Source organism: Hermetia illucens, chromosome 4 (assembly GCF_905115235.1).
Source record: "Hermetia illucens chromosome 4, iHerIll2.2.curated.20191125, whole genome shotgun sequence".
NCBI lineage: Eukaryota > Metazoa > Arthropoda > Insecta > Diptera > Stratiomyidae > Hermetia > Hermetia illucens.
Window position 1 is genome coordinate 173,032,793 of NC_051852.1, and position 23,289 is coordinate 173,056,081.

Consider the following 23,289-nt stretch of genomic DNA (forward strand, 5'->3'; position numbering starts at 1 on the left):
TTTTCCAATCTTCCAGTCGGGCTGATTCAGAGTTTATTCGAAAATTTTCGCAAGGTAGTCGTCAGTTGAGTGACTGATTGGAAACGTGTGTGACGTCAGTTTGCAGGCGTGGTGTCGGTGGTCCTATTCATTCGCTCGGTTTGTCACTAAAACGGCTGACTATTTGCAATCGCAAAGCAAGTGCCAGCACAATTTCCATTTCGGGATACACATTGCGATATCTCAATCGAATTTGGTAGAATATTTGTGGAAACTAACGAAGCTTCCACGAAATTGGAATTGCTTCGGCCGCTCGAATGGACGCGAAGAAGTGCAAGACAAACTGAGGTCGGTTTATCTTTGTCACCCATAATTTGCCAAGTGCCGTGGAAGTTTGTCCGGTACTCAACACTATTCGGATGAATTCACTTCTCCCTCACATCTTTATTAATTCGATCTGCGTGCATTTTACTCAAGGAGATTACTAACCGTTGCGCGGCCATAGCAGTAAAGAAAAGGCCGCGATTTCAAGGCAATGAAGTAATCCACCTAGCCTCAATCTAGTTTTACAGCCTGCCATTTTCCAAGTGTCAAAAGGCGACCAAGTGTACATTTGTGTTTGTGCGGCGTAGTGTCAAGTTGAAGTGAAAACAAGGAAATCGGAAATTCCACCAAATATTTGTTTTGGTGTGTAAAGTAACGAGTGCGATATGACTTTTCCAGTTGGATATTATTGGTTGAACGCTTCTGTATGAGCCAGCATATTCCCACTGAATCTATGGCGAGACATCAGCAAGGTAAGCAGCAACGAAACTAAAGTGAACTGCATTGTCCGCGGCAAAAGTGCCACACAAACAAAAAAAACTTCACTAAAAATATCAGAACTAGTTGTAAAATATTTGGATTGGCATGTTGCGAGGCTATTAGTGAAAACTTGGAAATTTGCCTTCGGCATAAATGGAACCTGCCGACAATGTTCCCATCGACAGGTGGACGTGTTAGTCATGTGAGACTAATGTTGTTTCACATCGAAGAGTCTCATATCAGTGCTGTGACTAGAATAGCCGCATTTTTCAGGTGTTTTTAACCAAATCGTCGAATATTTTTAACAAAACTAAAACTGGATTTACTGCTAAATGGATGCCTACACTCTATTCTTCTCTCTTTAACCTATATTCGACCTTCCTGCGCAATTACTGTAGTTATCTTGTTCTCACTCATATATTTCCCAGGCGCCATTTTATTTTCTTCGCAACTCTTCGAGGCGAGAATTTGCCTTACGAAAACTTTCTCAGGTTGCAATTGCAGCTTAGAGAGCCTCGTGTTCTTTGAGTGATCTCTGCTGCTTTGTGTGTCAACGATTTCCATTCCAAACAAATATCCGCCACTTCCATTTCCACTTTTTGGACTCATATTAACAGATGTGTCATAGCCAAGTAATATTACTTTATATTAAGAGGTTGCTAGGGATGTGAGCGATGATGACGTGAGGACTATTTCTATTATTTTAACGTTTGTTGCACCTATGCTAATTTCCTATAGGCATGTAGTTATATGCAAATGATAAGAGGAATAATAATACTTGTACGATGAATTGCTTCATATTTACCGAGTTTAGTTTTGGTTGTTCTACTATACGAGCAATTATTTGTATATTGAAAAGCAGTAAAAATCGGGCAACAAATTCAATCAATTGACAAGCTAAATTTTAATGTTAAAAAAGATATAGAATTCCAACAACCTTTTAGGTACCTTCGATTCGAATGAAGAAGATCCGCGGGCGAAAATCACCTCAGGTGACATGCCCACGGCTCTTGTTGCAAATAATTGCAACTTTTCCCGCAGCAGGAGCAGGACGAAAGAGAACCCCAACTGGCAGCTCAGCAGGACGTCTTCTCGATCCCTGATGTTACCGAAGAGGAACTTTGGGAAATCTGCAGACGTATTGGGGACAGCAAGGCTCCGGGATTGGACGGAATTCCGAACAGGGCTCTGAAGGTGGCAGTCAAGGCCAGACCAAGGTGGTTCGCAAGCACATTCGAATCGTGCATGGCGGAAGGAGTGTTTCCCGCCCAGTGGAAGAGGCAGAAACTGGTCTTGCTACCGAAGCCTCGAAAACCACCCGGCGTGCCCTCTTCATATCGCCCTATTTGTCTCTTAGACACCATGGGGAAGATGTTGGAGAGGGTGATATACAACAGGCTGCTCCCGTTCATCGAGCTTGAGGGTGGTCTTTCAGAGCGGCAATATAGGTTTCGGCGAGCCCGTTCTACGGTCGATGCAGTAGCAAAGGTCGTGGAATTGGCTCGAAATGCGATGGCCATGGGCAAATGCTGTGCTCTGGTGACGCTGGACGTCAAAAATGCTTTTAACTCAGCCAACTGGGGCTGGATTAAGGGCGTTTTGGCCAAACTGGGTGTTCCTAGCTACTTGGCTCGGCTCATCGAGAGTTACTTTTCGGATAGACTTCTCTGGTACGAGACGGACGACGGGCCGAAGGAGTACATTGTGACAGCAGGTGTGCCTCAAGGTTCTGTATTGGGACCGCTGCTGTGGAACATAATGTACGACGGAGCGCTTGACCTTCGCGTGCCGGAGGAGACAACGCTGATTGGTTTTGCGGACGACTTGGCGGTAATTGCAATTGCAAAGCATCCCGAGGACGTGGAGCTTTAAGCAAATGAAGCCATTCATACCATCAAGTCATGGTTACGAATGGCCAAGCTGGACCTGGCGGACGAAAAGACGGAGGCGGTCCTCATTACCAACCGTAGGAAGAACAACACGGTTACCATCCGGGTTGGTAATCGTGAGGTCGTCTCAAAATCGGTTGTCAAATACCTGGGGGTGATGATCGATGCCAAGCTGAGTTTCAAGGGACACTTGGATTATGCGCGAGAAAAGGCAGCAAATGCCAGCTCATCCCTTGCAAGGATGATGCCTAACGTGGGAGGGCCGAAGTATAGTCGCAGGCTACTCATCGCGGGAGTGGTGAGGTCGATCCTGCTATACGCGGCCCCTGTCTGGGCGGGAGCGTTGAACCACGCGGTCAACCGGAGGAAGATATGTTCGGCATACCGGCCAATTGCGCTAAGGGTGTGCAGCGCATTCGACGGAGGCAGTGTGTGTTATCGCAGGAATGATCCCTATAGATCTTCTAGCGAGCGAGGCACACTGGCTCTACGAAAAACGGAAGGCAAATCCAGCCGAGGTGAATGCGGATTTCCGAAAAGCCATCAGGAGAGAGTTGTGTGACAAGTGGCAACAACGATGGGATAACTCCGACAAGGGCAGGTGGACCCATACATTGATCCCGTGCATCGAGAAATGGGTCAACCGAAAGCACGGAGAATTGAATTACCACCTGACACAGTTCCTTACGGGGCACGGCGGCTATAGGAAGTACTTGCATCGCTTCGAGTTGGACGAGTCTCCCAACTGTCCTGAATGCGGTGCTACACTCGAGGACCCGGAGCATGTTATGTTCTATTGTCCCAGATTTCTACAGCAGAAAAGGACGTTGAACAGCATCTTAGGGGCGGACATCGAGCCCTCCAACCTGGTGGAAGAGATGTTGAAGTCGGAGGAAAACTGGATGGCGGTAAATGAGGCAGTAGCCGTGGTGCAGACAAAACTCCTGGAGTTGGATCGAGCTGGGAAGGCGGCGCGACGGAGACGTGACATGGACGAGCTGGTATAGCGAACCAGAGCCTCCCCCGCGAAGTAATACTTCACGGTGGTCCCGCGCGGGTGTGAATCCCACACACTGCTGCAATGCTGACAATGTTGAACAATTTATAACAGACTACAGAATGAAAAATCCTATGCTTCTTGCTCTCAATTAAAACTGTAATGTAAGGCATCTTTCTTCAGATTCCTCTGTTCAAATTCACACGACGGAAGAAAATTTGCTTTACTATTTCTTCTACACTGCAAGGAATAGATACGAAAATATTATTTACTTCTCCTAACATCTGTAGCCCCATACGCGTCAGTCTGATGGACACTGAGTTTACTTGATTAAGTAATATGTATAGATTTGATACAATATAATTTTTGCCCGCATAATTTGTGCTTATGTGGGCTAATCCTTGTTTAAGATCATCAGTAAACATTTGAATCTTGTAGAGAAATAAAAAAAAAGTCCTAGCTGGGAGCTGTGGCCTGTTCAAAATAGACTGGCCTAAACGGGTAAACCTGGTTTTTAGCTTGACATAGCAGGTGTTATATAACTTTTTTATTTCTATCTAAGTTTTTATTGTCTTTTACTTATTACGAATTCTATCTGACTCTGTACATCCTTTTACGGTATCGTGTACCGTTTTTGTACTTTCTGCTACGATGTTTCCTGTATTAGCTTATTGAAATCGGTTCACTCTCCCTTGGTCCGTCTGTGTCGGTCACATGCATTATATTCAACAGTAGGTGTAACTGTTGACACTAAACTCGATATTGTGAGTAACATCATTCTAGGCTGTGTTCATATACAGGCAAAGCGGTGATGTGTTTTTTTTTACCTAATATACACTATACATTATAGTATATTAACATGTATTTACTTAAAATTTCCCTAAAGATCATTCTAAAATTCTCATCGACCAATGTCATTTGCCATAACGAGACACAATATTGGAAAGTCTGTAGAAATCTTACTATTATTAACAAAGTTACAGTAAGTGAAAATTGTAGTATTGCTGCAGAATGTCAGTATAAAATTAAAGTAAATAGTGAGAACTCTGGGCAAATGCAACTGTCGTTCAGTCTAATATAAGAATTTCAATCCATATCTGAAACGTCGAGCTTCCGGTGTCCGAGTTATATAGCTATTGCTCCTATGCGGAGCTGATTGTTTTTTTTTACGTGTCACATTTCTTGATAAATAATTTAAATATTTTCTCTAATTAATGTTTGTTCGACTGTGAATATGAACACTTAATTATGATCAATTGAAATTGAAATTCCGATTGTTACATCCTATTTTATTTTTTATCCAAATCAGTTGAGCTGATATAGAAGAACTCATTTTCGTAGGAAGCATATTCTAAAGCGTTCTTATAATAGCTTATCATAATTAGATTAAATGGTTTTAATCTCTAATACTATCTTCATTGTTATGATGGACATCCTCCGGCAAAAACAGGACACAGAATAATACACAAAGGAGATTCGTCTCCCGGCGCATTGCTTGCGGATCGCATGCATGGCGGAAGAAAAGCAGTGCACATGTTCGACGTTCTTTGATAACTTGCGCGTGGAAAATTGTACGCATTTTCTCTAGTTTTGGTATCTTATTGTGTTGCAGTGCATTGATGGGTGCCCGCGTGGTTGGGAGCACCGTTGTTTATGGCTTGTCACATGCCATTTAGGCATCATCGACACGTCACATCAATAGATGAACAACAAGGGCCAAAAGCAGTTAGCTACCACGTACATTCTTTTTATACATGAAGTGAGTGCACGAAATGCGTAGGATTTCATAATTCCCATATTCCCACCAAATTTCGGTTGAATCGCTTTGATCCTTTTGGAGAAAAATCGATTGACAGACAGAGAGTAAACCAATTTTAATAAGGTTTTGTTTTGCACTAAACTTTAAAAAGGAAATGGGAAGATTAAAATAATCATTGGCGCAACAATCCATTTGGATGAGCATGAAGTTACACTACAGGATTACAGTACTCTGTAGGAGGCAATGTGGTCAGCATTGCGCTTGCCCGAGATTATTACCCTGATTTGACTCAGGTACTCATTCACAGCTGATTCGACTGCTATCCGACGTTAAGTCACGATACAAATCCTATTGCTACCAGTGAGATTTGAATCGCAACCTTCCGCTCAGTTATTTGCACATGGGAATGGGTAAGATTAGTTATTTTATATATAGGTCTTTAGTACCGTATGTAAATTATTGCAGTTAATTATAACGTCAGTATCACATTTCTACGACTTAAGATGCGGTAATTTGCTACTTTGACCTGCTATAACTTCCCAGTATAACGTGTCATATTATGTATTTCTTATGTTAGTTTAAAATTTGATGCTCCTACGACGAACTTCGGGGGTTTTTCGATCATTTTCAAAAATTTTGTAATGTAATATTATTAAGTTTATTTAAATATATATCGGAATGAGTTATGTTTTAAGGTCTGGCTTCCTTATAGGTTCATCAGCGTGAATCAGACTTTTGGGTTGGGTAGTTTCCTGTCTGACTTTAAGTTTGCACTTTTTGAATCCTGACTATCCTATTTTACAACGATTTTCAAATTTAAGATCTGTTTATGAAATCACTAATTAAGACTTTACATTTTCATTTCACCCACATTGATACATTAGGGTAAAAAACTACACAGCTCTCTGTTAAATGTATGGGGAGCCCCCATTCAAACTGCACATAAAGTCATGCCATCACTGTATGCATGGGATTCCATAGTTCCCATTTTCCCACAGAATTTTGTTTGGATCAATGTAACCATTTTCTAGGAAAGCCCGTTTGGCAGACAGATAACATTGGAATAGTGAATTGAAATGAAGGAAGTATAAACCACTGGAATGAATTTCATATTATTTTACGTCTTAATTTGCAACTGGCGTGAAACAGTTATTGCAGTTCATATGGTCTAAATTTAGTAAACAGTTACCAAAAATGCGTAAAAATTAATGAACATTATAGCAGAATCTTCATAATATCTCAGATAAAAACATGAAATAAACTCAGGTTCTTTCAAATAAACCAATCATAAAAACACTGATGCTGATGATTCCTGGGAATACATTACTCCTTAAAGTGACCAATTATAGAAATGTCGCGCTAGAAACGAACCGATATCAACGCAGCTTATTAGTATGCGTTTGCAGTTGTAGTAGAGCGCGCGATATAGTCGTCTCTGATTGAGTGCCCCTCATTGGAAATGATGTAAAATTTCCTTTTCAATTTTCATTGTTATATTGTCGAGAAATAGAATTGGGTTTTAGGTCAATCCATTTAAAATCTGTTTTAATAATAATAATAACAATGCAAATTGTAGAGATAATAAAACAGTTTTCGCAATATCAAAATTTGTAAACGATTTGAGGCAGTTAGCATTGATTTAGATGTTTAAAAGACAATCACTAAATATGTTTTGTATATATTGATACATAAACAGTAGTTTCCCATATTTATACTTCAAAAACTGTCTAAAAGCCGAATTCAACAATTTAAAGTGGGAAAACTTTTCATGTATGGTGGAGCTCTGAAAAAAATGCAATTTTTTTTGTTTCGAAAAATTTTACCTTAATTTAATGAATGAATGTATATGGCGAATATGCTCCCTAACTGCGAAATTGATTGATTTTTACTGTAGAATTATTTTTTTCTATTGAGTGCAATTTCGTGTTGTGTTGATAACGAATGGCAACGAAAGAATTTTGAGAGTAGGCTTCACATGCTTTTCTCGATCAATTATGTTCATATATGTTATTTCATTTTAAAGAAACCATCGGAAAATCGGTTGATGTCGTTTGTTTGAAAATTTCAAAAGAAGCAGGCATTAAGTTTATAGCTTTTTTCCATACTGAAATGGTCTGGTTACTATTACCTGGTGGGGTTGTAACCTGCTAAAGTGATTCCTAAAGAGGTCACCGTTTCTATCCGCAGTTACATTCGCAATTTCACGTAGTCACCTAATCTTTTAATTGAAATCAGTACCATTTGATGTATTTGTAATACAAATTCAAAAATGTAGAATTCACGTCGTGAAAAAAGGGAGTATTGAATGAAAAAATAGAATTATCTTTCTTTATTACGTAGCGGAAGAATGAAATCATCTAATTGGTCTGCTAGACATCACGTTTACTTTACATATATTTTGTTTACCTTCCGCACTTCATAATTCTCCTTCATTAGCAATGAAGATACCCACAAAATTCTCGCTCACAGCCTAACAAACATCAAATCCTCGCTTGTATCCTAAACATATGTCTGGCTGGTTGGCCGAGCACCGATCGCCGGCTGTTGAATAGTCAAAACGGCATATTCTGCAAAGAAAATTATAGTAAGATAAATTCATGCTTTTCGTGTGAATTCATTGGATTGAATCAATTGTGGGCGTAAGAAAGGCATGAAACCCTTCATATCTGATGCAACGGATTACCGGTGTACGAAATCTTTAACGTTTGTTGGGCTTATGATTCTTTGGGTAAATTCGTAGCTTGTTTTCTGCCAAAAACGGGAGGTAATACTTCCATACAATGGGAACTATCTTTGTTGACCTGGACAATAAATGTTGTCCTATTTATATGACCCAAAACTGTTAAAGATGATTGTATATCTCTTTGAAAAACTTAACCAGAGGAAATGGAGATTGAAACCATATGTGAGATATCCATCCAACAATCCTGCAACTGTAAATATTTTATTAAACTTACCTGGCGGTCACACCTTTAAGGAGAGAATTACTTAATCGAGTTTTCTCTAAACGTTCACGGATATTAATTTATTGGATATTCTTTACCATTCAAACATTATCATTCCGACCAAGTGGAAAATATTGACTCACGGAAAAGCAGACGTGATAAAAGCGAACTGCAAGGCCCGTGTAATGGTTGTTGTTGTTGTTGACGGGATACACCATAATACGATGTCCATTGCAAGCCGCCAAGATTTTACATCTCTGTTTGAATTTGGTCGTAGAAAGTTTTGTTTTGATTTTTCAAGGAAAAAATTTCCATCTAATTAATATCTAGTTTTTGAACGATGGTTTAGTAACTATTTCCATCAACCGAATCATTATCGCAGATAACCTTTAATTAGTTATAATTGTTATTTTATTCAAGGTCGCCAAGAAAACTGGAGGAAATGAAATAAGAATGATGAAAAGAAATAAAATGTAAGTTCAAAACTTTTGGAAGTTTTTAAAATAAGATACGCGGAACTTTAATTGTGAGTACTAGCTTCTATATAGCTAAATGTAAAAGCAAATCATGGAAAAGGTAAAATTAAGCAAGCATCCAAGTATTCCAAGTGGTTGCATTGAGAAAAGGCATGACAATCGTTTTCAGTATGCGAATTTCATGTATGACTCGTGGGTTGAGTTTTAAAAATTCGCATTAAAATTTGTTCATAGAGTATATATATGTAATATTAACTAAAAATAAGTCAGTGATCCGTATTATATCAAAATGATGTGTGTATCGAAATTTTACACAAAACAAACATAGTTATATTTGATCCTATTCATTTGAGAAGTGGGCAAGTCAAGAGCTACTAAACTGTTCAACAATCCAACAAACCGACAATATTTCATAGAAGATTTCCCGTGGTTTTCGAGGCATACTTATCATTATTACTCATAATCGAGTAAATTTTTTCGGAGATATCATTTTCAGATATAAAGCGTTATATTTTTAAATATATCAATTGGCCTCGGAAATCTTCGTAAACCGTTCCGTTTTCTACTCGGATAATTATCAGTAAACTCAATCATTTGCGAGCTTGTAATTGTAATGGAACCAGAATTGAAGCTATCAAAGAAGGTAGCGAGGCATATTTGTTAAGCATATTAAAATAGAATGCTGATCATATTATTTTTGTATGGTATTGTTTAGATTGTGTTGTTTTCGATGAAATTTAACGACTTGAACATAATTTTAGTAAAAATTGCAATAATACACTCAATTTGTAATGTGGAAGAAGAACATTAAAACTTTGCAATTTCTGCAGATATGGGACATTGGAATGAAAAAAAAAGAGTATTTCTAGGAATGTAGTGTAAGGACTTTTCGAGGATATCTCGTCAGTTTAACGCCAAAACCACGAATTTTTAAAATTGCCATTTTAAAAAAGAATCTTTAAAAGTTTTCAAGATATGTGAAATTTTGAATATTCGTGAAAGTGGAGCTGATGACTTATTTTCGATTTTCGATTATTCGATGGCTCTTTCCACAGCACATGCCATTGTAAATGTGCCCCTATTGAAATTTGTGTGTTGCTTCAGAATTTCTAATTTCTCACAACATCTCGGCAGTATATAGGATCCTGGATGAAACCTTGAAAATTTACTTTTTTCTCCCATTAAAACTGGTCGAGGTTTTTAAGTTATTCGCACCTGCATCAATACATGCAAACAAGTATTATTAATACTTTTTTAACAATAGTGATATTTTCTACTTAATTGGAAATTGTTACAAGACCTAATCCTATGGGTGTAACAGAAAAAGTTCTCATTAATTCAGTTAAAAGCAATTCTTTCAATTGTTTCCTGAAATCTAACAGCGGCATGGAGAATCTAGTATCAATGTAACAATTAAAAATGAATATGAAATATCAAAAGTTGGAAATAGGAGATTCGTCGCTTCGGTTATGGCAGATTTTTTGTATTTCATGTGTAAGAATACTTCGTTACACGTCGAACGCGTTTCCATTTGTACATAGCTAGTAGGTCATAATATATCTCATATAATATTCTCGTATAAGACTATTCATTTTAAATGATATGAAATAGACAACTTTCATCTATTATACTTATAACTCTGTTAGTAAAAGTATCGTTCTTTTCAAACTTACATTTTGCTTTACGTTTTTACAAGTTTGAAAATGCGGTTTCTCACATCATCAGGGGTAGTACATCGGGCTTGGAATAGTGCTGGCCTAAGGTTACTTACGTTATGAAGATGGAAGAAAAAAAGTTTCTTGTTTAAAGGTTCTCTATTATATTTATGATTGGGGAACAAACGGAGCAGGTTAAATATCAACTCTTTGAACATCAGGCCAATGGCTAGTTCCACGGCTTCGGAATATCCAGTGACTGAAGGAGCTATCCAGCATTCCTGCGTTGGTTGGAGATGTCGGCAAAATCTAGGGTATGTTTTAAAAGTCGAAAAATTTTACTTACGAGCCATGATTTGCCGTTTGATTTCTAATGCGCGGCAATATGCTAACTGGTGTCATCTTATATGGGTAGTCTGAACTATAGTTCATAGTTTTCCCCAAGTTCAACAAATCGATGTTTTTCAACACATTTACAATAACAGGCAGTAACATAACTTTAGTGAACTTAAGACAGCATTAGTCCAAGCGCGCTGTACTACCCAACCCCGAATTATTCAAAATCTCATTGATATTGCTTGTGAAAAGCTCCCAAAATATTAATAAATATCCATAAACACGTTGTTCCTGAAATTGGTCCCACCGCACTGCGATAGCCATCTGATAAATTGTGCTAACGTTCTAATACAACATTGTTCTTGTAAATTACTTGAAATTTTATTGAAATCGAAAATTTTGTTCAAATTTCAGGTTTCCGTGATATCATTCCCGCGACCCTGATGAAAGCAATAGAATATCCACACATGAGTATAACTTAATTTTGTGGAATTGTTCGTTGGTTACAGCTCAAGTGGAATGTGAAAATATATTATTCCTAAAAGAGGATTTGTGAGTAATTTTATTATTGAGCCTAGCCGTATCTATCTAAACAACTGCAGTAATCGATGCATTCAGCGATGTAATTAGAAGAATAATCAAACGTGATTATAAACACAACGTAAAGAAGTCAGCTAAAATTCGTTGATTCAGGAATTTGTATATGCTGCACATATAAGATAGTACGATTATCATTACATTATTTGGCGAGACGTACTATCAACCAACACATGGTTTATCATTGCAGTCTTAATCTCTTAACTTAATTAGTATTCACTTTGATGGCATTCTCTTTAGACTTGTCCTAATTCCAGTGAATATCATATTACATGGTGGCGAAAAAGAGACGGAAAATATACTGCTTGAAAACATTGCAGAAAATTTGAAAAGGTGGAAACGTATTGCAAAAATTTTGCAAATTCAACACAAAGTATTGATATAAAGCGAATTGAATCAAAAATACACTCCAAAGTGAAAAAAGTTGCTACCTGAAGAAATTCTGGATCTAATTCTAATGCTTTGTGTAGACTGAATTGACACAAATATTTACTTATGACATATCAAATGTGATAGAATAATAAACACTAGCATTAATCAAAATCTAGTAAAAACGACGCCTTTAACCAATGTAAGTAAGTTTAAAACTAACGCGTTGAATGTGTGCGTAAAGAAGAAAAACAGTTCAAAATAGTAAATAAGAAAATTACAATGTAGTTGCATTATATATTTTCTTGAAAAAAAACTTGAAATTCTGAACAGCTGTGAAAAAAGATACAGCGAAAAGGTCCTGGATTGCATGCAACAAGTGGGTAATTAATTCGCCAAAAAGGCTCGTTAATTTCCTGGTAAAAGCATTGGAGCTTAGATAAAATATATCGACAAAATGTCGTTTATAAATAATTTAAAAAAGGTGTTCCACCTTGGCGGTGGCGATGCAAAGAAGAAACGTTTATATAATAATATCAAAATGGATACGAACCCTACTGATTATTGGGATATGATTGGCGAATTGGGGGATGGCGCGTTCGGTAAAGTATACAAGGCTCAACATAAAGAAACAAAGCGCTATGCCGCTGCTAAGATGTGTACTTTGGAGGACGAAGAAAATTTAAGTGATCATATGGTTGAAATAGATATTTTATCAGAAATCAAACATGAGAATATAGTTGAATTATATGAAGCATTTTCAATTGATGATAAATTGTGGGTGAGTTTTAATGTTTGAAGTAATAGATTCTTGATTTTTTCAATTTGAAAGTTTTGATTTTATCATAAAATCGTAGTAACTCTCATATTTAATCTACTGTGATATTATTACTTGTGAATTTTGTTTGACAACGTATATATATTATAGATGTTAATTGAATATTGCGACGGCGGTGCCTTAGATAGTATAATGGTCGAATTAGACAAGCCTTTAACTGAACCACAAATTGCTTATGTTTGTAAGCATATGACCGCCGGATTGGAGTTTTTACATAAAAACAAAGTGATCCATCGTGATTTGAAGGCAGGAAATGTTTTGCTTACGATGGAAGGCGGCGTTAAATTAGGTGAGTAATTATTTTGCTTTCTTTTTGGAAGGGATGCTCAATTCACGGAGAACTATGTCAACGAAAGGATTGTTACCGGTTTTTTATTCTGCCATGCATGTTTTTGGGTTACAGTTAAGAAATGAAGAATTTAATGTACATACGTATAAAATCTATTTGAGAACTGTGTATCCTCCGTGAAAATGCTAACGTTTTGATATATAATAACAGACGTCACATTCGTTGAACATGAATGAAGCCCATGTAAAAAAAAAAATCTCACTTGACAATTCGATTACCAATCAGTACATTCATTATTGTTTCAGCCGACTTTGGCGTGTCAGCGAAAAATAAGCATACTTTACAGAAGCACGATACGTTTATTGGAACGCCTTACTGGATGGCTCCTGAGCTTGTACTTTGTGAAACATTTCGCGACAATCCTTACGATTTTAAGGTAGACATTTGGTCGCTGGGCATCACGCTCATAGAACTAGCGCAAATGGAGCCACCGAACAGCGAAATGTCTCCAATGCGTGTTCTTCTTAAGATACAAAAAAGTGATCCGCCTAAGTTAGATCATCCACAGAATTATACGAAGGAATTTAATGAATTCTTGTCAAAAGCTTTGGTTAAGGTGAGTAACTGTCAACAGCGTTAGTCACTTTATTTATAGCACCATTCTAATGCAATTTTCTAGGATCCACAGCAGAGACCAACTGCCGAGATGTTATTAAAATTACCTTTTATAAGCAGTGATTTGGACTGTAAGCCCATAAAAGCTCTTCTCTTGGAATACAAAGCTGAAGTGGTGGAAGAGGAAGTTGTAGACGAGGAAGCGGAGGTAAGCTTCATCTTTTCCTATTGAAAAACTATCGTATATAATACTAAAACTATAGTATGAAATATAAAATATAATGTTAATATGTGTGGTGGATTACGCTTAATTGTGTTGAATACGATAAGGATCCCTTCGGGTTGTGACCACTATATCCTTCTAAGTAGAGACGGTCGAAGTTAACTATATTTTACACAATGAATTTTTTTTTACTTTTTTACACGCTGCTCTATTTCGGTAAAATAATACTGTCCTCATTCTATTGCTATCTGCCCAATCCATGTAATTTTGAATACAGAAAGCAAAACGACAGGCGAAGCGAAGATCACTATATCAGAGGGTTGGTAAGTCGTCAGACTAGTAGTGATGAAAAATAAGAGCAAACAAAAATCATAAGAAATTTATTTGAGAAAGCGACATTTTTATATGCCATTCATTCATGGCAAACTAGTCTGACTGTAAATATATGAATATAAATTGAAAATTCTTTATTTTAGAGCTTGTGAAAGGCAAATATATATCTTTAGTTTCAAAATTTATTTTCTATCAAGCATTAGTATTGTTTAAGCAAGCAAAAGTACATCATTACCGTACGAACGAAAAACATTTTAGAAGACTTATATATATGACCACACCTAAATTGTGCGACGTAGTATTGCATTCAGCTGTAATGTATTTCGCTCACGCGGCAGCAAGAAGATTATAAACAGGAGATGAAATTTGAAAATAAAAGCGGGAAAAAACATGGACCATCCAGTATGTCGTTCAGCGTATTGTATTGAAAGTCGCGTTTCTATAGCAACCTTCAAAATCATATGGAGAACAGTTTGGCATGCAATACAGCTCGTGCCCGCGCCACGCAATATAGGTGCGGTTGTACCTTAATTGTACTGTAAAAATCTAGAGAGTCTAGAGATGATATTGTCGATAGCACCATAGCTAACCCGAAAAGTTGGAGTCATTAAAGATGTTCCCTATATGCTATACTGAATTGCGGAAAGATTTGTGGGCGTTCGTGAGTTTTTTGATGATCCGATCAAGGATATTAATTATAAACCTCTTATTCTTGATTTTGAACCACTTGAATGTAGGAGGCGGAATTCATCATAATTTTCAATCGTATTATATCTAATGAATTTCCATCTCTCACAAATGAAAATCCATGTCTCCTGTTTTACCTCTAATGAAGTTCTATTGCTCGTGGATGAAATCTTTAGCCATCGAAATATACAAATAAAAACTGTTTTTAATAACAAGGATATATAAACTCGCTTCGTCAAATTGTTCCTTTTCTGTGTTTTTTAGAAAGTCCTAGGCAGTTGAGGTTTTTCTAGAGAATGGTTTGTAAAGATTTCGAATGGAGGCTACATTCTATCCGCTGTCGTGAAAATAAACACAAGATAGCACCGGAAAGCACGAAGTAAAATCTTTTCTCTGAATCCTCCTGCACTGATGTTATTATTACCCTACTGATTATACTAGAACAAAACGTGAAATTTAAATTCCTGTTTGACCTAGAGCCTACCTAATACCTGTGCAGGATTATTAAACTGTTTTACCAGAAATCATTGAATACTATCTCTCCAACGTGCCCATTTAATGAATCATTTTATATAGCCGTCAGTACTGTTCTAGAATTTCGTGTCGAAGCTCTGTACATATTTTCAATAGACTGTGAAAATCTAACTGAATGTTTTGTAAGCTCAGCAATTTTCTAACTGTTGCCTTGCAATTTCACTAATTATTTATCGTTTCTGTTGGAATTTTCTTTGATTCTTTTATCGAAAAATTGAAACTTAACTCTTTAATTTTATTAGGAACCCCGCAATTCAGCGCTCCCTCTCGATTTGGACGATGACTCCTCCTCGTTACAAAGTCAAGATACAGATAAACGTAAGTTAGATCTTTGTTTTTCGAATAATCTAATTTCACGGAATTTTAGTCCCAGATACTCCTACTTCATTATCGAAAGTTTCGAGGGATTCAAAGGAATCGACGCCGATATCATCACCTGTAATCGAGGAAGTTGAAAGAGAAAAAGAAGAAAGTATCGCTAAAATGCCGCCACATCAACCTGTACCACCTCCACCGGCTGTTGTCTCCAAACAGTCACCACAGCATAGTAACCATAAGCCGCCACTGTTCCCAGCTGCTCCAACTACAGCACCCAGCTTTAGGGAAGAATCAATATCTTCAACAGCTTTACCAAACGACAATGAGTTGATAACTACAACAAAGAAACGGGAACTGGAACGGCAAAGCAGTGTAGAAGTTGAAAAGAAGGTAATTTAACATCAAGTTGAAAGAATCTCATTGAGCTTTAATGTTTTCTGTTTGTAGGTATTAAAGAAAGAAAAAGGACCTGCGCCACTTCCACCTACAGCTGTTAAGCAACAACAGGCATTATTGCCCCCAATTAATGTTCCAGCTACCGACGATGCTGATGCATCGTCTGAAATTCCATTGAAAGACATAATTAAGCCACCACCAGAGTTTGAGGAATCTTATGTTGATTCGGAGAAGCACACTGGCAATTTGCATTTAGATAAGTTAGATAAGGAGGAGCCTGGCAAATCATACGAAGAAAAGCCAGAAGTAGAGTTAGGACCAGAAGTAGAACGCGAATTGAAGGTTATACCGGTTTTGAGTAGGAGTAACTCAGGCGATACTGAAACCAGTTCATTAAGTGGTGTTTCGATAAATTCATCCACACCGAAGCCTACAACAAATTTGAATAAGTCAATGATTACTATAAATAGTATGGAAACTTTAGCAGATAAACCAAATAGCCTGGCATCAAATATTAGCCAAATAACTGTTGTGACAAGTACACATCCTCCGGTTATTGTTGATAATACAACAAAGGTGGATTCCACTGTGAAGAGTGGAAACAACGAAGTTGTGATTGTCTCCAATGAAACTAATAAAACACAAGTGAACGAATCTTCAACTGATGACGATTTCCCTTCGTTAGACAGTTTAGAGAGCTCCCCCCGATTTACTGGTGGGAAGAAATCTTCTAATATGATTGTTATAAATGACAACAAATCATCAGAAGGAAATGTTGTTAAAAATAGCCAAACACAGACTGCGCGTAAATTGGACGAAAGTGAAGTATTGATAGTGAGTCCTAGTTTTGTTGACGAGGATTCTGAATATAAGGCAGATGTTTCACGACTCTTAGATACAAGTCATGTGTCAGTAGTGACAGTAGGAGAAGAAATTAAAGTAAAAGATAGCAGCAATGCACGAACTGACTCGAATAGTGATATGTCTTCTGTTGGTGGAACTACAGCTGAATCAAACGACGATTATCATACGGATCTGAGTGTACAAATTCGTAATAAGGTTAACGGTCAGTTAGCTAAACAAAGTTCGGATAGTAGAGAGGACGTAAATATTATAATTAATCGACAGAAAGCAAAGCCAGAAAAACGTGTTTCTCCGGATAGTTCTGTGGGTTCGATGGAATCCCGCACACATAGCGAATGCGGCTCGGTTCGGTCAACAGGCACTTCAGTTGGCGTAATTAAAATCGATCGCAGCGATGCTGAAAGTATTGCAACGACAACTAGTCATGATAGTCGCGAGCAGGAGGATGAGGTTATTATCCGTTGTTCAAAACCAGAGAAGATTGAAAGAACGAAGGAAGAAATTGAATTGAGGAATTTGCGCAAGAAGACGCGAAAACGAACAAGGAAGTTCGAAATCGATGGTGTACAGGTAACAACGACTACTAGTAAAGTAATCTACGGGGATGATGAGAATGGAAAACTGTACGATGATCACATTTTCCGTAAACAAGAGCTGCGTGAATTGAAAATGCTACAAAAACAGGAGAAAAAACAACTGAATGAGATTCAATTGAAAGAAGCACAATCTAAAGAACAACAGGAGCGACGATTTGAACAAGAAAGGATTGCACTTGAAAAGACATATGAAGCGGACATGGAAGCATTAGCCCGACAGCAAAAGCAGCTGATTGAGAAAACTGAACAACAACAAGAAGCTGAACTTCGTTCTGCATCAAAGCGAATTCGCCTTGATCAAGAGCAAGAATTGAAACAATTCAGAGAAAATTTGAAACAAGAAATTCGCCTGTTGAAGCAAGAAATCGATTTACTCCTAAAAGATAAACGTAAAGATGAATTTAAAAAACGGCGTGCTGCAATGGAATTGGAACACGAAGAAAAGGAGCGGGCATTCTTGGAAACTCTGAAAGAGCGGCATGAGCTTCTTCTTCGTCGAATCAGTGAAAAACATCGAGATGTACTAGCGACGATTGATCGGAATTTCCTACAACAAAAACAAACCGCCATGCGTACACGAGAAGCTATGTTATGGGAACTTGAAGAAAAACAATTCCACGAAAAACATCAACTAACGAAGCGGCATGTAAAAGATATGTGCTTTATGCAAAGGCATCAAATGATTATAAGACATGAAAAGGAGTTGGATCAAGTGAAGAGAATGCTGCAAAGAAAAGAGGAGGAGTTGTTAAAGCGACAAACAGTCGAGAAACGATCACTACCGAAGCGTATAAGAGCAGAAAGAAAGGCACGCGACATGATGTTCAGGGAGTCTTTGAGAATTTCGACTAATTTGGATCCAGAAGCGGAGAGGGAGAAATTGAAGAAGGTGGTGATTGAATACTTTCAAAATTTATATTTTAAAAATAATGTAATGCATATATACCGTTTTTTTTTCAAATCTCAGTTTCAAGAACAAGAGAAGCGGCGGTACTTACAAGAAGAGAAAAGACTCGAAACTAAGCACGCTAAGCAACTCGAAGAAATACGAGCGACAAGAGAGGCTGCGATAAGGTAATTCTCGGCAGGTTTATTCAAGAACATTTATTTGTATATTGTTATTTATTTTGTCAGGGAACTTGAACAATTGCAGAATGAAAAGCGAAAGGCGCTTGTGGAGCACGAAACAGCGAAACTCAAAGAAATTGATGAAGCATTGCAACGCGATTTACGTGAATGGAAGGCTAGGCTTATACCTCGTAAGCAGGTAATTCAGTTCATAGCATTCTAATCAATAAACAATGAGCGGTAATTCTACGAAAAGAGTAAAACCAGAGATATGCATCTTGCAAGATAACGATATAATTTTGTTGATTTGGTCGCTAACGAATAACAAAAATGGAAGACTTTGCTTTGTTTTCCACTTAACACAACTAAAAAATTGAACGTATTGGTGGCTTCGGGGAAGTGGTACTGTGAATATGAGTTTAAAACCGCATTTGAAAAATCTTGTATCTTGCATGCTCTCTATAAACGCTTTCTCTTGCGGATGGATTTGTAAGAGTTTGGTATAACTTACAAACTTACGCTTGTTTACAAATCCAATCAAACGACTCAGCGACTTGCTATAGTTTCTTTCTTGAATTTACTAACCAATATTAGAGTGAAAAAGAGTAAATTTGATCAAAGAAAACTTTAGATACATATTATCGAAGCTTATGATAATAGAAGTTTTCTTATGACAATCAAAATTAAACCTTAAATTTTACAGCAATTAGAAGCCGAACTGTCGAAAATGATTGATGAGCATGAAAAGGTTTATGGCCCCGTACCGGATCGTAAAATGTTTGAAGGTGAAATTGTTGTTCCGGAACATCTTCGTAACACGAATTTAATAAGTTCGTATCGTTCATCGAGATTAGCCGGAGGATTTTTGGGCAGCTTGACACGTTCTCGCACTTTCCTTACCCTATCGACACCTTTATCCCAAAATAATTTCCGTGGTTCAGCACCCGACTTAAGTCGTAGTGTTCCAAACACACCCCACTCACGGCACAAAATTTCAATGCTAGGAGCATCATCATCTGTTCATTCTGTTATTGAAGAATCACCAAAACATAAATCGCCATCGTCTGCTCTTGGTAACAATGGAAGGAGCTTGTATCCGATGTCTACGAATAGTTTACCGCGCCAAAAACAGCGAACTGTCATTAAATATGTTTTTACAAACGATGGCGTTGAAATGAGAAGAAAATCTGATGATGGACCTCTCCCGCCACCGCCTCCATCACGCTTGCAAACCATTTCATTGAAATACAATAATGATTTAAATCATACGACTTCTAACCAACAGAGATCTTCTCCTATTAATTCCACTTCGAAACATCTTACTACATTTGGCAATCGACGCTCGGCACCTATGCCAGCAAATCGTAATCCGATTGATTATAATGATCTTGCAGTGAATCAAAGTCAAATACGGAAGCCCTTGAGTAATCGTAACACTCAAAATATAAATGATGAAACAGTGAACAGAAAAACTTTCGCTATTAAGCGTCCTAGCCTTGTCCAAAAACAATCGTCATTAAGAAGTAATCATTCCATTTCACTGCATAATATCAATGACGCGGGGCTGAAAAATTCAAGCCGTTTAGGCGATTCTACAACATGTTCGTTGCAGGAATCACGATGGGGACCAGTTCGTGGTTCTAACAGTTACGCGCATGGTTTGAATGTCAACTCTCTTTCAACGTATACAATTCCAAGAGTGTCCCTTTCAAATTATTCTGGTTCAAGTCCTATAAGCAAACGGATCACGGTCAAGCAACTTCAGGAGTCAGATACTGTATCTGTGCGTAGTGGTTCAAAAAGTGAAAACGTAGGTGATGTGAATGACGATGAAATGAAGGATTCAGCGGCTTAAATCCTGGAATGGTCCCAATGATATTTTTTATTTTGGGAAGAGTAGATAATTTAGGGAGGTCACATTTATCATAGCAGAAATTTTGCAAACCGGATTGAAAAATTTAAAAAGTACAGTTTAAGGTGTACGTCATCTAATATTTATTTTGCGGTATTCAAATTCAATATTTATTGTAGCAATTAAATTGCTATTGCACGCGCATTGTATCAATTAAAAAACAACCATTTTTGAGTGACATATTGCCTTTCGTTTCTTAAAGAAATCGAAATCCGTATATATGTATTTATTTCAGTATGCAAGGCAAGGTTCGAAATATCGTAACTGCAGTTGATAAATGTGATCTTGATTTTTGTTGATTTATACATTATCGTTTTCGCATGTCATGAATGTATATGGTAGGTTCGTATAAGACCTTGCCTTAACCCGTTTTATGCGACCAACTAGTGCATTTGTATTTTTTTAATATGAATGATTTCTCCTTATAAATTCATTCTAGCTGATATAACTAAAAGTTAATTTTAAAATAAATTATTGTAAATCGAAAAAAAAGAAACGGCGAAAGCTAAACTAACATTATCCATTATATGCCAAAATATTCAGAGTTCCTTTCCAGGAACGTTCAGCCATTGTAATTTGATATAGAGTGGTTTTTACTACGAAACATCGGTCGAACGTTCTGTACCTGTAAATAATAATAGTTTACTGGAAAAGATATTGAATGCTCCGCAAATTAGTTTCTTCATATTCCTCTTTTTTCTTATTTTCGAAAACGTGTAGACTTTAGAAGGTCAACCTTGTTTTTCATGATAGCCAATCTTTTTTATTCTTCCAACCCTGTATATCCTTCTCATCGTTTGCCTTCCTCCACACTTTTTCTCTTTAACCCTCACGCTAAAACCCAAATGAGAAATCTAGAATAACATATGGGAGCCAATACATTCAACGAATATGTTTAGTGAATGCTGGCTATATAACCTTCATGAGAAAAGTCGAAGTGAAAGAGACAAAACATTATCACCTGCTTGCTTATATAATGGTAAAGGGAGACTGAATTTGGGAAATAGATTACAGGTTTGTTTTTACTTTAATCTCTAATAGCAGTAGTATTGTTTGGATATTGTTTTCACTTTAGATTTTGTTCTGGGAATGTTTTTGATAATTTAATTGAGAATTCGATTGCTATATTCTTTTCGGTTGGAAAACTCAAATTGGGTGTCGGCGAAACTTATAATGTTTGCTGTATTCATACTGGAAAATTTTGTTAACTAATCATCTTTATTATGAATATTTTTACTTTGATTACATCCTCATGAATTGTCTTTGTTTCGTACATAGATAGCATTTGCGCTTTTATTTCAGCGTATGGTTGTAACATTATGTTTCCACATTTGGTACTTTTAACATCGCTTCTTGTATCTAAATAAAATCAACGTTGATATGCTCGAATTGGATTGAAAAATGTGGTTCACGCAAATTTCACACCAAACTATGTGTATAAAAAGTAAGAGTAAAAATTGTTCTGCAATTTAATCGCGAATTCAGTCCAATGCCAGCATAATAAAACAAAAGTCTCTTAAGCTTTATTTTTACGTGGATATAATATTTGATATGACGAAGAACTGATAATTGAAATTTATTCTCGTTGCCTGAAAAATTATTGGAACATCACAGCGGTTAGAGGAACTTTTCGCCCAACAACTTGAAGAAATGGAGGCCTTGTACGGTGGTAACTTAATTGTTCCAATGCCATCGGATACAATGCAGCGAGATTTTACTGGATCTACACGAAGCAGTTTGTCATCATATTCAGAGGGTTGAAACCTGATTAATCGAATACTCCTTTAAAATATTCAGCTCCACAGAAACAACATTGTTACTTTCCTCTTTGGGTCTTCTTTTAATCATATTGCACTTGTCTAGAAATTACTTAAGAAAGCTGTATTAAATTGTTTTTCATTTCCTTAATCCTTCTATGTAGAAAATAAGAACAGACTTTAGAAAATGTGTAAAATGAAATATGGATATAAATTTATATTCAAGTTACATAAAACTATTTGACAAAAATTACTACTATGATATGTATTATTTTTATTCGCTTCAACGCAAAAGTTATGTCCGTGAAGAATTGGTAAAAAAAGTACTGAGAAGCGAAATAAGAAAAAGCAAATGAGTGACTTTCGTCGCATTGGTACATAGGTTATTGACTGCAAGTATCTATATATTGAAAGTTATCTCGTTTGTTACTTAGCCCCCGTTCTCAAATTGTTATTTGCTGTAGCATTATTGAGAAAGTATTTTGTTAATTTCGATGATACTATATTTATATGAAATAATATTAGTTTGTATTTGTTCTCTGCTCCATAATATATTTCTCATTCTCCCATTTGTTGCCTTTCAATATACAGTTAATTTTAAATTACTTTAAATATATTATTTGAAATAGAATGGTTACGCTTAAGTTTATTTAAATTATATAAAAAATAAAGTAGATTTTAACATGATTAATGACTTTTAAATATTTTCACACGTACACTTCTTTTTCATTGTACATTGAGTCGAATAAAACGATATAATAGTAGTTTGCTAAACTTTATACTTTTTGGCACCTTGGCCTATGAATAATTAACACAGGCATGTTGCTCTTTATAAAAGTATTCAGCAGTATTTCATGGAGTTTCACCTCGTTATCGTTATTGGTGTCATAATGGCATCTGAAGGACAGAATTTTACCACTAATAAATATTGCTAAACTTCACCGAAAGCTTAAAACTCCTATTGGAGTATGAGCTGGCCATCGACTTACAAACTGGTATTTATATACGTTGAACCGACTGATGACATCTTGGGAGTCTATTTAGGTTAAATGG

The 23,289-nt window shown here is 36.8% G+C and overlaps 1 protein-coding gene across 7 annotated transcripts; it reads left to right on the top strand.

The window, feature by feature from the left end:
• The first annotated feature begins 49 nt into the window (after positions 1–49).
• LOC119655265 (serine/threonine-protein kinase 10) lies at positions 50–22,923 on the top strand. 7 transcript variants are annotated; one of them, XM_038061061.1, is made up of 14 exons: positions 50–776; positions 8,794–8,846; positions 11,255–12,587; positions 12,735–12,933; positions 13,239–13,549; positions 13,613–13,756; positions 14,049–14,090; positions 15,568–15,643; positions 15,693–16,033; positions 16,091–18,388; positions 18,467–18,573; positions 18,634–18,766; positions 19,271–21,493; positions 22,094–22,225. In XM_038061061.1, the coding sequence occupies exons 3-13, from the start codon at positions 12,264–12,266 to the stop codon at positions 20,420–20,422; spliced, it is 5,127 nt and encodes a 1,708-aa protein (XP_037916989.1). In that variant the 5' UTR covers positions 50–776; positions 8,794–8,846; positions 11,255–12,263; the 3' UTR covers positions 20,423–21,493; positions 22,094–22,225. The 7 variants fall into 7 exon arrangements, with proteins under 7 accessions (XP_037916989.1, XP_037916991.1, XP_037916988.1 ...); XM_038061063.1 differs by lacking the exon at positions 8,794–8,846 and having other exon boundaries at positions 11,255–11,392; positions 11,695–12,587; XM_038061060.1 differs by lacking the exon at positions 8,794–8,846.
• Positions 22,924–23,289: the final 366 nt, after the last annotated feature.

Coding starts and splice junctions, on each gene's coding strand:
- LOC119655265 (XM_038061061.1), top strand. CDS start 12,264: ATGTCGTTTATAAATAATTTAAAAAAGGTGTTCCACCTTGGCGGTGGC. Junction 12,934..13,238: donor GGAAGGCGGCGTTAAATTAG/GTGAGTAATTAT, acceptor TTATTGTTTCAG/CCGACTTTGGCGTGTCAGCG. Junction 18,389..18,466: donor AGAGGGAGAAATTGAAGAAG/GTGGTGATTGAA, acceptor TTCAAATCTCAG/TTTCAAGAACAAGAGAAGCG.